This window comes from Punica granatum, chromosome 5 (assembly GCF_007655135.1).
Source record: "Punica granatum isolate Tunisia-2019 chromosome 5, ASM765513v2, whole genome shotgun sequence".
NCBI classification, from domain to species: domain Eukaryota; kingdom Viridiplantae; phylum Streptophyta; class Magnoliopsida; order Myrtales; family Lythraceae; genus Punica; species Punica granatum.
In genome coordinates, this window is record NC_045131.1 from 8,290,653 (window position 1) to 8,304,542 (window position 13,890).

The following is a 13,890-nucleotide window of genomic DNA, read 5'->3' on the forward strand; positions in this document are numbered from 1 at the left end:
AGCTCACCGGCAAGGCGATCACCCTCGGCAAGTTTGAAGGGTCTAGTTCAATTTTTGTTTATTATTCATTATTTGTTGATTTTTCAATAAAGTTAAATGACTTTTTTTCCCATTGAAAAGTCATGAGCCATATGCATGAGATTCATTTTGGTTGGAAAATTAATCGGATCGGCAAAGTGCCTAATTTTTACGAAAGTTCAGGGACATCATGCATATTTTTAAGGGTGAGAGGTAAACCTAGAAACGCTTCAATTCAAAGGTTAAAGAGCATATCAAGGAAAAAAAACAAGAGAGTGAGAAAGGAAGAAGCTATAGGAAAAATTGATAACAATGACAAGACAATTCCATTTCAATGATCGAAAGAATGTGACAACATAGATACTTCTGATCGTACAATATTGTTCCTATTTGGATAAAAGAATCCATTAAAATAATTATTGCAATGAATTGATCAATTGGAAGAGCAAGCCTAAATCTAAAACTACAAACAAAATGAATTTATGAAGAGGAACAATCCATCATCAGCTTCTTTTGGGGTCGGTTTCTCCAGTTATGTACCAAAATTCTTCTAACACTTGGGAAGATCTTTTGGTGGAGGGGGCAGCGTAGTGGCGGGAGTTGGCCCATTCTCCACCACGAAGGCGGTGGCCAAACCCAACGGCAGGTGGACGTCCAGATGACAATGCATGATCCACGCGCCTATACCAAACAGGATTATACAAATTAGTCAATTAGGAAAAAGTCGGACCAAGAAATTTCAATATAGTGAAATTAATCTAAGAGGGTACTAGAATATTATTTCTATGTAAGTACCTGGATTATCAGCTGTGAATCTGATGGCAGCCCATCCTCCGACCGGCACTCCAATGGTGTTGCGGATTTGTGGGTCAACGAGGTTAAATTTCTTACGATCCGTTCTGGTGTTGAAGTTGCCAAACCCTTGTGCGAGCACGTGGAAGTTGAACCCGTGCAGGTGCATCGGGTGGTTCTCGAGCGTAATCAGGGATGTGTCTTGCAGTATCATCTCTACTGTCGCATTGAACTTCACCTTCTTCACGCTGGTCCTCTTGGGAGCGAACAAGAGAGCCGTGTTGTTGCTGTTGATCGTGTTCGTGTAGTCGAACTTCACTGGCGGCTTGTTCGGGAAGTCAGTGGTGTAGATCCCTTTCACGTTGAAAAAGAATGCCTCTAGGATGGATAGCTTGGTAGGGAACTGGAAGGAATGATTGTTCATGCTAGCCGACAACTTCTGCCCATTCGGTCCTCCGCAAGTCCGATTCTTTTCGCACCGCTCGAGCCCCAGTCCGACGGTCACGTACATGTGCTCGTCAACATCACGTGGCACTGGCGCCCAATGAGGGGCGCCAACGAGGCTTGTCAGGTTACTGTTGAGCCTGTGGGCTGTGGCTGTGTCATTCAAGCGAGGGAGAGCGGGCATCTTGGGAGTCATTGATGTCGACGGTGCGTTTTCGTACACCATGATCCCTCTGGTTGTGCTGTTATTTATCGGCACATTGGGTGCACTGGCATATGGACGTGCCGCCATGTAGTAGGCTCCTGGGGTCTGGTCGGTGGTCAGGAGGACGTCAGTTGTCTGGCCTGGCGCCACGAGCACTACGTTAGTGACAAAAGGTTTCGTGTACGAAGCATCCACGGCGACCACGGTCATCTTGTGGTCAGCTATCGTGAAGAAAAGCTGGTTATTGAGCGCAGCGTTGATTATGCGCAGCAGGTAGGTCTTTCCTTGCTGCACCTTCAACTTATAGGTATTTTTCTTAGAGCAATTGTAAAGGTTGCCGGGCCTTCCGTTGATCGTATAGGCATCAGAATTGTTCGGTGCTGCACCGGTTGCCTGGGCTTGGTTCTCAACATCAATGACATTGGCGTTCCACCACTCCCCTGTTGACACATATATTTGTAATCATCTCCTCAAAATATTGCAGTAACTTGATCAATGTTTGCAGTCCGGTTGGACGACAAGTATTATACGTACCAAGAAGAATGGGGACTTCTCTGTGAGGCTTAGGGAATGGGTACTTGTGGCCCGATCTAGGACGGATGACCAGTGCCCCATACACTGTTGCTCGGAGCCATGACACATGGGCGTGCCACCAAAGGGTTCCCTCTTGCTTTGTGATGGTGAATCTATAGGTGTAGCTCGAGCCCGGACGGATCGGGCACTGAGTCATGTAAGAAGGTCCATCGGCCCAGCCACTCATCAGTTGAAACACTCCATGCCTATAGAACACAAAAGAGTTGAAATTCCCATTTCCATTGTTTTCGAGGAAATCTGGAAAAAACGTACTGTTCTGGAGACGAAAAAGACGCTACCTAATGTTCATTGACATCAATTATATTCCTAATTATAGGACTCGACAAAAATAATAATCGTGTGACTTAGAGAGAATTATATTGATGGGTTCTGGAAATTTGATTGAGATTGTCATGCACTTTATCAAAAAGCCGATTGCATTATTAGCATCCCGTTATATATATATGTATATATATATATATTTATTTATAAACCTATGGCCGATGCAGTCTACTTAAAGACGACCCAATTCATGCCGTGGCCAACACAATCAAGCTGCTTGAGAAGGACCATTATCAATCGAGTAATGCGTATGCCGACGTATATTCTAGTCGCATGACCGTTAGAAGTTTTGAGTAAGTTCCGATATGTATAATGGCATGCAAACAGTAATAAGTAACACATTTCTTTTAGAAGAGATATCTAATTAATTAATTATTTATTTATTTACCAATGGATGGTGACGTTGTAAGGGGACTCGTTGACGACGTGAACGTGAAGGGTGTCGCCTTCCTTGACGCGGATGGTTGGACCCGGCAGGCTCCCGTTCACCGCCGTTATCACTTGCCGGTGGCACAACTTACTCACCGTTAAGTTTTTCACCTGCACGAGATTAAACAATTTTTATTTCACTTATAATGTATTCAATTATTTATCGATTTATATACATACATAAAAAAATTATATTCTCATATATATATATATAGTCGGCGTTCAGATTATTTTCTTATATATTCACAAAAGAACCAAAAAAATAAAAAAGAAGAAGAAAATGAGAACGGATCACACATCTCCGAGAAAGAATATTGGACGATATCTTGCGCATAGATTTACATGGAGACCAAGGCTTATCATAAGGCTGGATTTGTATGTATATATATAGCTCAACATTATGAAGATGAGTACGTTACATTGGAAAACAAACAAGATGTGACCGAAATAAAAGAACTCGCTTATATATATATATATATGCATGATGCTGTCAAAAATATATAGTGGGAGCTAGCTGAGGTGAGCCCTTTACTTGAAAGGTGTGTTCGACGATAGCTGCAGAAGCCACCGATGAAAGTGCAAGAAGCGTCAGAGCACACGTTATTGCAAACTCGAGCCTCGCCATTGTTGTCGGAGAAGATTTCAAGCCCTCTCCTACAATGGTTGACAAAGGATGAGCAAGAAGCTGGAAGAGAAGAGAGGAAGAGAGAGGAGCGCCCTTGTGCGAATGAGAGGATGAACTGTGTCTCTCAGATTTGTTTTTGATGTCTCAATGCTACGTCCCAACCTCATATTTATATTAGCTTAGGGAAAAAGTTGCTTTCAAGTTGTTCCAACCGTGACCAAATCCCACCGTGCAAAAAATTATATAATTGTTCCAAGAGAGTTAATTTATCTATAAAATAGACATCCTTTGTTTTTCCATGACGAGTGTACGAGGTGCTTTCAGTGGATTTTGAACTCATGCATGCAATGCAGGTAACATTTGTCCACAGTTGACAATATATATAGTTTGTCGACCGCATCATGTCTTGTGGTTGTATAATTTTAATTTAATGAGGTCTTCTAGGAGGGATGACAATATATATGATTCCGCGGCTAGCTAGCTGTTTTGCTTCAAATCTTTCCAATGGAAGAATTTTGGATTTTCTAAATTATATGTGTGTGCCTCGATCAATCTGACGAATGAAACAATAAAACCGATAAAATAATGTTTGTGGAGAGACTAATGGAGCTGATCTCTTCCTTGTGTGCACACAAATGGAGGGATTAGATAATTCTATGATGTATTTGATTTTCCAATGGATATATCTAAAGGCATTATAAACTGGTTCAGTTTAGTTCGTTATCAACCTCCAATCACATTTCACCGAGCTAGCTATATATATTCCATATTATATATTGTATTGTATATATTATAATAGATCGATCGCCAATTAATATGGCCAGCAAGAATATATTAAAAAACAATAATAAAATCAGGACTATCAATTATATGGTAATGGCCACTGAGATATGTTTTTGCGAGACAGCTTTCTGAAGGTTTACTCGGGCAAATTACAAAAGATTGCGCATGAAAAAACATATATATATATATATATATATATATATATTAGCCTTTATGTGTATTTGAACGAAGAATATTTCCCACAGCTTCTGATGTGCCTAGTGAAATATCACTCTCGCATAATGTATATGAGATCGAGTAAAGATTAATTTGTATTTTACGAACTATGTATACACCTATAAGTGTGCGTGTTGTTTAACAATTATTCCTGGACATTTGTAGCTTGTAAAACATTGCAAATAGTGTTCCATTAACAGATACCGAATACACGACCTGACAAACAGCGCCAAGTAATTGAGGAACACCCACTATCTGCTAATAAATCATAAAACGAACTATATATATTAATGAATTGTATTATTATCTTGATGTGCGCTAGTAATTTATAAAGGAAAACAAGAGCGACTAAAGTACGTAAAATTGACTAATTAAACTATGCGCCCATCCTTACAGCTAGCTTTTGATCGTTTTTACTATATATATATATATATATATAAATAGACTGTATTCAGTTTCGCCACGACCTGTTATAAATGTACATCACGCGAGAACATATATCATACGTCCAAGGCAACGGACATAAAAGAAGAAAAAGCTTTGTGCTTGTCTCTGTAGTTTGCATCAAATATGAACTTTAATTACCTTTTGACATAAATGCATGAAAAATGGGAAATTCGGGGCCAAGGTTGAGTGCGGGAGAGGCAATATTATTAAATTTAACTTTTTTCTTGGTAGAATTCGTTAAATTAATATGTGGCTGGTCCATGGATTAGGTAGCCATTGACCAACAATTATATGCCGATGTCGTCCCGTCCATGTATAGATGAGGGTTGGCCACTTGCCTTCATCTCCAAGACTCAATTTTCCTTTACATTTATGTACTTAACGTTTTCAAAATATTCTGTCCTCAACATTCTATCAACTCAAGAATATTTTCTATTTCTTATGCTTTTCAACTATTGCGTAATCTCAAATTTCTGGGACTTCACGTGTCAGCCCAATCAGAAAACAAGCCGGACAACATATATACATAATGAAGAAAAAAAAGCATAATTGTCAGGTTTCTATACTTTTAATATATGTGAAAGATTTAGAAAGTGCTCCATTTGGGGTCTTCCGTCTTAAATACTTTATGAGAAAAACGAAGGATAAGTATTTCGCCATGATGTCAGGCCACTTCCTTTTTTCGGTCACAAGAAGACCGAAGAAAATGGAGAATATACAATTTTACGAGTAAGAATTGCATGTAAAACTTTTTTTTTTCTTTCGGACAAGGGTATACATCACTACATTACGTCCCATTTCTTGATAATGAAAATTTAGTGTAAGCAATCAACATTATGATCATAAAATATGGAGCTTTTTTTCGATTGTAAGGGAGGTTCATTAATGCAATGAAATAGAAATTCTAACGGCTAATAACGAGATATAGATAATCTCACTGAATATCGAATCTAAAACTTTTTGGTTATGGAATATTTTCTTTTGTCTTGAATTTTATTTTATTTGATCAGTCTCTACACCCTCTTTTGATACAATATGGACGATTTTATTTTGTTGTTTTTCATGAATTTAATTCCATTGTCAAAGTGGCTTGTAAATAAAATTTAATTAATTTAAAAAACTGTACATGTTGGAGGAGTTTGGCTCAACGGCCAGCTCTTTGGTTCCCGACAGTAGCCAGACGGAAATCTTTATGGAGACATCACAAACAGTAATTCGGAAGGTCGAGTGGGAAGGTTTAAAGGTCTAATGACTGATGTCCAAACATAATATATATATATATATATAAAATATAATATAACAGTGTATTTTAGTTTTTTAAAAAAGAAATTATCAAAGAAAGTACAGTGACGCACATCCTCACCGGTAATCGAAATGTTCCAAGCTCGATACTCAATGGGACTATTCGTATCATTTTATTAGATTTTAGGATTCTACTTCATTGTACTATCTAGCAAAAAAAAATTCTAGAGGCCTCCTTATAAAAATTAAAGTGGCCATTTTTCAGATGATAACAACAAAACAACCGAAGTTAGCTTTGTCCAATGACTAATTATGACATACATTTAAGAAGTTAGCATCAATATCTTCATCAACCCTTGCAGATAAATAACTAAATGGCCGTTTAATTCTTGGTATACCAAATGCTTAACGAACCTATATACATATATCCCGAAATTAATTAATTAATTACATTCTTTATTTTCTTTTTTCTTTTTCCTTTATTTAGATTCGTGGAATAGGCTTTGCGTCATTGTCTGTGTAAACTTTATCACCAAAGTGGTATGAAATTGGACGTATCCGTTTTAATGAGGTAAAACAAAATTAAATAAATACAAATGGTTATCTCTTGAAATTGAAAACAACAACACCGGATGATTTGAGGAATTGTAGGATAATAGGATGTCCCCACTCCACAAGAGTAATCATCTATTCCTATTGTACGTACAATGGAATTCTTCGAGATCTATAGCTGATCATGTTTTTCGATTGGATATCTTCCATCTTTGCACCAGCTTAGTATTCATCCATCAATTGAGATTTTGATGGATGATAATAAAAAGGTACTAATCCATCGGATATACATAACTGGAGCTATCGTATAAATAGACATGTATATATATAAGGCTTTGATAGTTGTTCAACCATATTAGAATGCAACTTTTCAATATATTCAATTTCCTTGTCTCAATATAGAAACGAGAAAACAACTTGTCATATATGCAAAGAATTGAACGAAAAATTGGCTGAGTAAATGATTAATTAATTACCACCAACATGGGTTGGATTAGTTCAAGAGGTTCGGCACTTATTCCCCTTAAGTAAGATTTCGGATTCGAGTATTGTGAATGTAAAAAATTCATATTGTGAAAGCTTTTATTCCCTTAGTGGACCGACCCTGTTCAAACTGAATTAATCGAAATCCATTGGGCTTCTGAATACTATGGTATACACTGAAAAAAAAAAATTAATTACCTAAATGAGATCAAATGCATTTGAAAAATATACCATCTTTCTATGCTTTGCCCAACGTTTGTTTATGAGTGTGTGTGGCTGTGCGTCACTCTTTAATTACCTCGAATTTTTGTTCAGAATATCTCCACATACATACGCGCGCGCGCACACATATATATTAAATATATATATATATATATATATATATTTAAAAAAAATTGTGGGAGTGGGTAAGTGTCCTGCCGGAGAAGGGAAACCCGTTGAAATTAAATTAACAGTACATACAGAAGGTTCCTCAGGCTCTTCAAAATCCACACACGCAAAAGACTCTTTTTAACAGTTTTTGATCTCCATCTATATGTCTCTCTGGTCCAAGACTTTGACACATTCATATATATTCCATGTAGCTAAATTCAGTAGGTGTAAAGTCAGTCTCCTAATCGGTCCATTCCACATCTCTTTCAACTCGATCGGACCACTCCCAAAAAATATGTTAATGAATGTAAATACGTTTAATTATATGCATTTATTTCACAATTATTCAATGATTGATCCCGTTGATCGATTGGTTATAAGATATTATAGTTCTCTTTAAACATCTTTAAGTATCGCTAGTCAAAGCTCAACATTTTGGGCGAGTTGATTGCGTGTCAGAATAAGATTGTATATCCATTATATTCTTAATGATCAACTTCAACTTCGTGCGTAAGTCAGCTCTATTGTAGCATACTCCAGTTAAAATGATCTATTGAATTCCGTAAGACAAATGAAACTGCATGTAATTAACGTCGTGTTCGCTTTCTATTAACTTAGAAATGACAACATGTACTGATGCAATGACAACATGCGCGAGTAAATTTCATACATTAGTACGTATATGTGGTTTTGTAATATTTATCCGATATTGGGGATGTGTCCATAGATTTTGCTATTCATAGACGTGTTCTGTGACATTGGAAATGTATGACTGCATGCATGCATGCAGAGAATATTCCAGCTATCTTATGAAATTAAGCTAATTACCGCGTAGTAGTCATTGTCATCTGTAAAAACTGTAAATGGTCCATGTATATATGCCTCATTGCTTGACGAATTAGCGTCAATATTATATATGTAAATGTAATAAGTAATATATATTTGCTGTCGGTCACCAAAATATATATATATATATATTTGCTTTCTTCTTTTCGGGGGTAATATCTGCTCTTGGTTCTTTTGCGCGTAATGACTGACGAAGACATATGAGACGGTCAATTCAATCCAAATCACAATTTTTTTGTCAAATTAGTAACCATTTTATTTTTTAATCGACTCCCAACTGGTCAATCAATTGCGGAGGATCTAGAAGTATAATCACATTCGGAAATGTAGTAAATAATCATAAATATGTGTGTGTGTATATATGTATATGTTATAATTAATATTGCATGACATCTTAAGAATTTTCGAGGAAGATCTCTAGTTAAAGCGTTTTATCAATTTGTTCGAAATACTACTGATTAATAAACACGTTTCATTATCCTGAACATTTACATCAAGAATCCGACATAGAGCGATAATCTGGCGGTACTCAAGTACTCATGAGTAGGAGTTAGATCTTATATCGGGATTACGTATATAACACTCGAGTCGGAGGCGCTAGGCCGGGAGAGCTTCAATGAAGCAAGTAATTAGAGATATTCCCATCCTATACACAGTAGAGTGGACCATATCCACGATTAACGGACCCAACAGTCCAAATCATTGGGCTAAACCCTCGTGTTCCCATTATTTACTTGTCTACCCAATCAAGTATTGGGCTCACATCTACTTTCCCTTACGACAAGCAATGATGCCGGTGGCCCAATTTGATCCAACAGCCTTAACTGATGGGCAGGCCACACCATTGAGTGCCCACTTCCTCGGACGCACTGTCACGATGAGTTTTTCTTTTTTAGTTCTTTTCCTTCAGTGGGTAAGTCGTGATGAGTATTTACTTACAAGTGCTTTAAGAATGGATTCAGAGGAGGAGCAAGTGGGTCGTTCGCCCCCCTAAATTCCGAATATATATATATATATATATATATGTTATAATATATTTTGTCATGTGTATCATTTTTACCATGTAATTATTATATTTTGCTCTATTAGCTTTACATTTTCACTATTCCTTTTATCTTCTTTTGAATTTTGGCCTCCTTATATCAAACTGCTAGATCCATCCCGATTAAGCCGGTGGACACATGCGAACTCGAGTGGTGCAACACACGAACACTTGAACTGCTCGGTCGCAGTCTTCATCATGCGCGTAAGACAATGCATGGATACGAGACGATACACGAAAACGTTCGGTGGTCTAGATATAATCGCATCAGATGCAACCATACAACAAGCGATGGCGCATATAATTGAATCAAGAACCATTGATGGAAGCCCACCGCATTTACTAGTGGCAAGAAACATATGATTTCTCCCTCCCACACTGTCCCAAGCAGACACGACAGCAGACATGAATCTCTGTCCTTGCCAATGCCAGGAACAAGACCGCCGGCCCCCACCGATCTCCTCTCTACCTTCCTCTCCCTTCTTTCGCTTCTTCCTCTTCCTCTCATTTGATTTGACATTTTTCCGGTCGACCCAAGTAAAAATTCTGCAACTTTCAATTACTGCATGTAACTTAAATGCTCGGCGCCCGAGCTCTCCCATTGCCTAGAAATGGAGCAGCCGCCCCATTAATCTAATCAATCATTCACCCCCAGCGAAAATATCTCCCCCGAGCTCTCGAGGAGCTTCAGCTTTACTGCAACACTCCAAGCTCGCGCACCCCTTCAATGGAGACAACCCGAGCTCCCGGGCCCGACATAGAGCTGGGGGCGGGCGTCCAACACCGGCGGGGAGAGAGGGACGCCGGCTTTGGCTGCTGGGAAGACAATGACGGAGGAGAAGCCGCCGCCGCCGCCGCCACCTCCTCATCCTCATCCGGCTGCTCCCGGTTCCCCTCCACCGGGACCGGGTCCCGCGACGGTGAGAGCGGCAGCTTCCGCTCCCGGTCGGTAGAGATCGAGGGCGGGGACCGGGAGGTTAAGGTGGACGTCGGGGGATTCGAGAGGGACTGTCGGATTTGCCACCTGGGACTGGGGAGGAACGGCGACCGGTCCATTGACTTGGGGTGTTCTTGTAAAGGGGATTTGGCGGCTGCCCATAAGAACTGCGCCGAGGACTGGTTCAATATCAGAGGCAATAGGTACGTGCAGATGATATACGATACCTCCCCAACTTTAGTTTGAATATTTTTCGATATTTTGGACATTCTTTTCTGTACTTATGTTTAATTAATTGATATTTTATTGGGTTAATTAGCAATGGATTCTCCGCAGGTATATTCAGGAATCCGACCAATTTATATAATATGGAGGAATTATCTCGTTTTTTCATTGACACATTTTGAGTGGCTTAGTGGTTCTGTTTATAGATGATGAGGGACAGAAGACAAAAAGGATGAGATCGTGCTAGGCATAGGGGCTAGAATCTTTGTTTCTTTAATTCTTGCCATTTGGGGCGGATAACGGCGGTAGCTACTTTAGCTTTCTTTGGATTCGATGATCGATCCTCCCCAGTTATTGTTCAGTGGATGCTTGATATACATATGTATCAGCATTGTATGCGACCCGCATTGTGTAGGCAAGTTCGGAAAGTTTGATTCAGATTTGTACGATCATTACAGTGTAGACAACTTACTTGTTTAACTGAGTCAATCTTTTTGCTCGATCCTGCCTCACTGTGACTCGACCTTGCAGATGTTCCGAATACCACATTTAGGAAAGGTGGAAAAACCTCTTACTGAACTAACCATTTCACTATTAGTCGGAGGATCATTTCTTCTAGTTGTCTCTCTTTGCACAATCCGATCTTTAAATTTGTGAAAACTGTAATGGCAGACTCCTTAAATTGCTATTCTTGTCTGGACATTGTAGCAAAGAAGGCCGTATGCTGTGTTTATACTTTTATCGACTAGCCTCTACTTGTTTCTGCCATTTCATTCTCCTTTTTATCAAAAAAATCAAATCCTCCACCTCATGATAAAAATGGTGCTGTCAACTTTGGTTTTTAAAAGGTAATGTTTATTTGCTGACATTTAGTTCTTTCGACATAGGCAACTGTGGCTTCACTTCATCCTACATCAATCTGGTCAAATGATTACTTCCTGACTGCTAAGTCGTGAGCTTTGCGTTGTTTCAACCTTACAATTTCAGCTAGACACATAGTCTTCTTACTGATGTCTTGACTCTCTCAGGACATGCGAGATTTGCCATTCGGTGGCACAAAATGTTGCCACTCCAAACGAGGCTGACCCAACTGGGCATACTGGGGGTGCCAACGCTAATATCATGTCCATATCAGCAGTATCCACCTTGGCATCTCCTGATCACCGGAGCTTTTGGGACGGTCATCGGTTCTTGAACTTTCTGCTCGCCTGCATGGTGGTCGCGTTCGTCATATCGTGGCTCTTCCACTTCAGAGTCCCATCTCATCACTAGAGTTTCCTGAGAAGAATTCCTTGGTTTTTGTTGGGCGAATTGCCCTAGTTGAACCGAATTGAGAGGATAATCTTGTGGAGGAAGCAAGAAAGTGGTTGGCCGTGACTCATGAGCTTTGCGGCATTCGGAAAACGAGATCGGGTTGGATGCATTTCGATAATGTATGTATATTCTTCATAACGACAATTCTAGGGGTTCGTCATCTGCAATGTTTAGCGCATATTTCCACCCCCATATTTGTGCAGAATGTGGTTTTGCTTGGTCTTATCATCGATATGGAATCGTATGATTGATTCGCATTCCTGAAATTCGATAACTTAGACTGCGACTTGCCCAGCCTTCTTTCTGTTAGTCGATCATACCGAGATTTTCTCAGAAGATCAAGGACTTTGTGCGGGGAATCACACGATATGAGTTCAACAGGAAGATCAACAGGATACAATAAAGGGAAGGTAACCATAGCGACATAACACAAGTGTAGACCTCCCTGCCAACATATAACGATAACATAACCGAGATTATATACTGATAACATATAATGATAATTTATCGAGTAGCAATTACACCAAGACTCGTATAGCCGATAACATAAGCATGATTATATGCTGATAACATAACGATAATCGTAGAGTAGCAATTACACCAAGACTCGTATAGCGATAACATAACCATAACTATACAGTAGCGATTACCATCAGGACTTCTATTTTTCGACTTTAGTACGAGTCCACGATTGTTGCCAATAACAAAAAATCCTGTAAACACGTCATTAATGGAGAAAGTGAATGATGTCTGAAACCGCGTTTTTTCTTAAGTAGTAATTACACCTCCGCACGCTTAAATTTGGAGTGACGACATGAGCAGATTTTATCATATTTTTCTTACCTTTTTTGGGCTTTACCCGCCGAAATGGGACTCGAGAAAGAAACATTAAACTGTGCCATCCGACCAAAAGTAAAGATGGCCAAATAATTAGGCAGGTAAATTTACTGTCATCCAGTAAAAAAAAATAAAATTTGACGGAGGTTGGAGTGCAAAAGTGTTCATCAAAGGAACCTATAGTTCATGAGTTCTCATGATTTTGTTGGATTAAGAGGGGCCCAAATCATCGATTATGAGTGCCCTATGGATCATATAGGGATATTTTTAAGGGACGATGATCTAGAAAATCATGAATTTGGCTCTACTTCTTTCAGTATTATCATAAATTTTATTTTTTGACAAATAGAATTGTGGACTTCGATTTTCTTCCCGTGTTTGTCGTCCGTCTCATTTTTTGTCCAATTTATTGACGTGGCAGGAGAACGGTGCTTAGGTGACAAATGATAGATACCGTGTTAAAAAAACTAAGAATTTTTTTTTTAAAAAATGTCTTTAAAGGAGAAATGGGTTAAGACGTTCTCTCTACCCAATCATCCCCAAACAAAGTGACCGACAGTGTCCTAATTTTTCTTCTTTTGGAACGTAGAAAAATGTGACAGATGATAGACTTGAAAAGAGAATCAAAATTCACAATTTTATGTCAAAAAATAAAATTCATTATAAAAATGGAAACATAGGCAAATTCTTTTGGCCATCAATCCTATTTTTAAAGCACTTTTATCACTCTTTCCTATATTTACTTACCGGGAAAAATTCTAACACGACATAGTGTCGCCGCAGCAGCTCCATTATTTTTATATTGGTAAAGCAACTATTTTCGGTGATTGTTAAAGCAAATTGACTGCATGAAATCAGAAGATCGTCCTTCCTTTCCTTTCACTGAGAGCTTATGAACAGTAAATATGGTAGAGAGAGAGAGAGAGAGAGAGAGAGAGAGAGAGAGAAAAGGAAAAAGGGGGAGAGTTCTTTCAGGGGGAGAGTTCTTTCAGGTGGAGAGAGAAGAGAACTGAAGAGAACAGAGCTGACAGCTGCAAATTGTGTGTGGGCAGACTCAAGTTCCAATAATGGATGTGAGGCTTGGCCCGGATGGCATGTGGGCTGCGTACTAATCTTATCAGAACCCAACACGATGACATTTGATTTTGTTTGAAATTTTTAGGAGC

At 39.0% G+C, this 13,890-nt stretch overlaps 2 protein-coding genes across 3 annotated transcripts; one reads left to right on the top strand and one right to left on the bottom strand.

Moving 5' to 3' along the window:
- Nucleotides 1–301: 301 nt before the first annotated feature.
- LOC116209616 (laccase-7-like) lies at nucleotides 302–3,574 on the bottom strand. Its single transcript, XM_031543314.1, has 5 exons — nucleotides 3,336–3,574; nucleotides 2,763–2,914; nucleotides 1,994–2,238; nucleotides 814–1,899; nucleotides 302–699 (listed from the first exon to the last, which is right to left on the bottom strand). Exons 1-5 carry the CDS (start codon nucleotides 3,426–3,428, stop codon nucleotides 569–571), a joined length of 1,707 nt encoding a protein of 568 aa, XP_031399174.1. The 5' UTR covers nucleotides 3,429–3,574; the 3' UTR covers nucleotides 302–568.
- Nucleotides 3,575–9,705: 6,131 nt separating this feature from the next.
- Nucleotides 9,706–12,144, top strand: LOC116207602 (E3 ubiquitin-protein ligase MARCH11-like). Of its 2 annotated transcripts, XM_031540621.1 has the most exons (3): nucleotides 9,706–10,551; nucleotides 11,461–11,525; nucleotides 11,602–11,743. In XM_031540621.1, exons 1-2 carry the CDS (start codon nucleotides 10,139–10,141, stop codon nucleotides 11,513–11,515), a joined length of 468 nt encoding a protein of 155 aa, XP_031396481.1. In that variant the 5' UTR covers nucleotides 9,706–10,138; the 3' UTR covers nucleotides 11,516–11,525; nucleotides 11,602–11,743. The 2 variants fall into 2 exon arrangements, with proteins under 2 accessions (XP_031396481.1, XP_031396480.1); XM_031540620.1 differs by lacking the exon at nucleotides 11,461–11,525 and having other exon boundaries at nucleotides 9,750–10,551; nucleotides 11,602–12,144.
- The last annotated feature ends 1,746 nt before the right edge of the window (nucleotides 12,145–13,890 follow it).

Excerpts from the sequence above, each read along its gene's own strand:
- LOC116209616 (XM_031543314.1), bottom strand. The coding sequence starts at position 3,428 with ATGGCGAGGCTCGAGTTTGCAATAACGTGTGCTCTGACGCTTCTTGCA. Across the intron at positions 2,915-3,335 it reads TCGTCGAACACACCTTTCAA|GTGAAAAACTTAACGGTGAG; the intron begins GTAAAGGGCTCA and ends AATCTCGTGCAG. Across the intron at positions 1,900-1,993 it reads AGAAGTCCCCATTCTTCTTG|GGGAGTGGTGGAACGCCAAT; the intron begins GTACGTATAATA and ends ATGTGTCAACAG.
- LOC116207602 (XM_031540620.1), top strand. The coding sequence starts at position 10,139 with ATGGAGACAACCCGAGCTCCCGGGCCCGACATAGAGCTGGGGGCGGGC. Across the intron at positions 10,552-11,601 it reads TTCAATATCAGAGGCAATAG|GACATGCGAGATTTGCCATT; the intron begins GTACGTGCAGAT and ends TGACTCTCTCAG.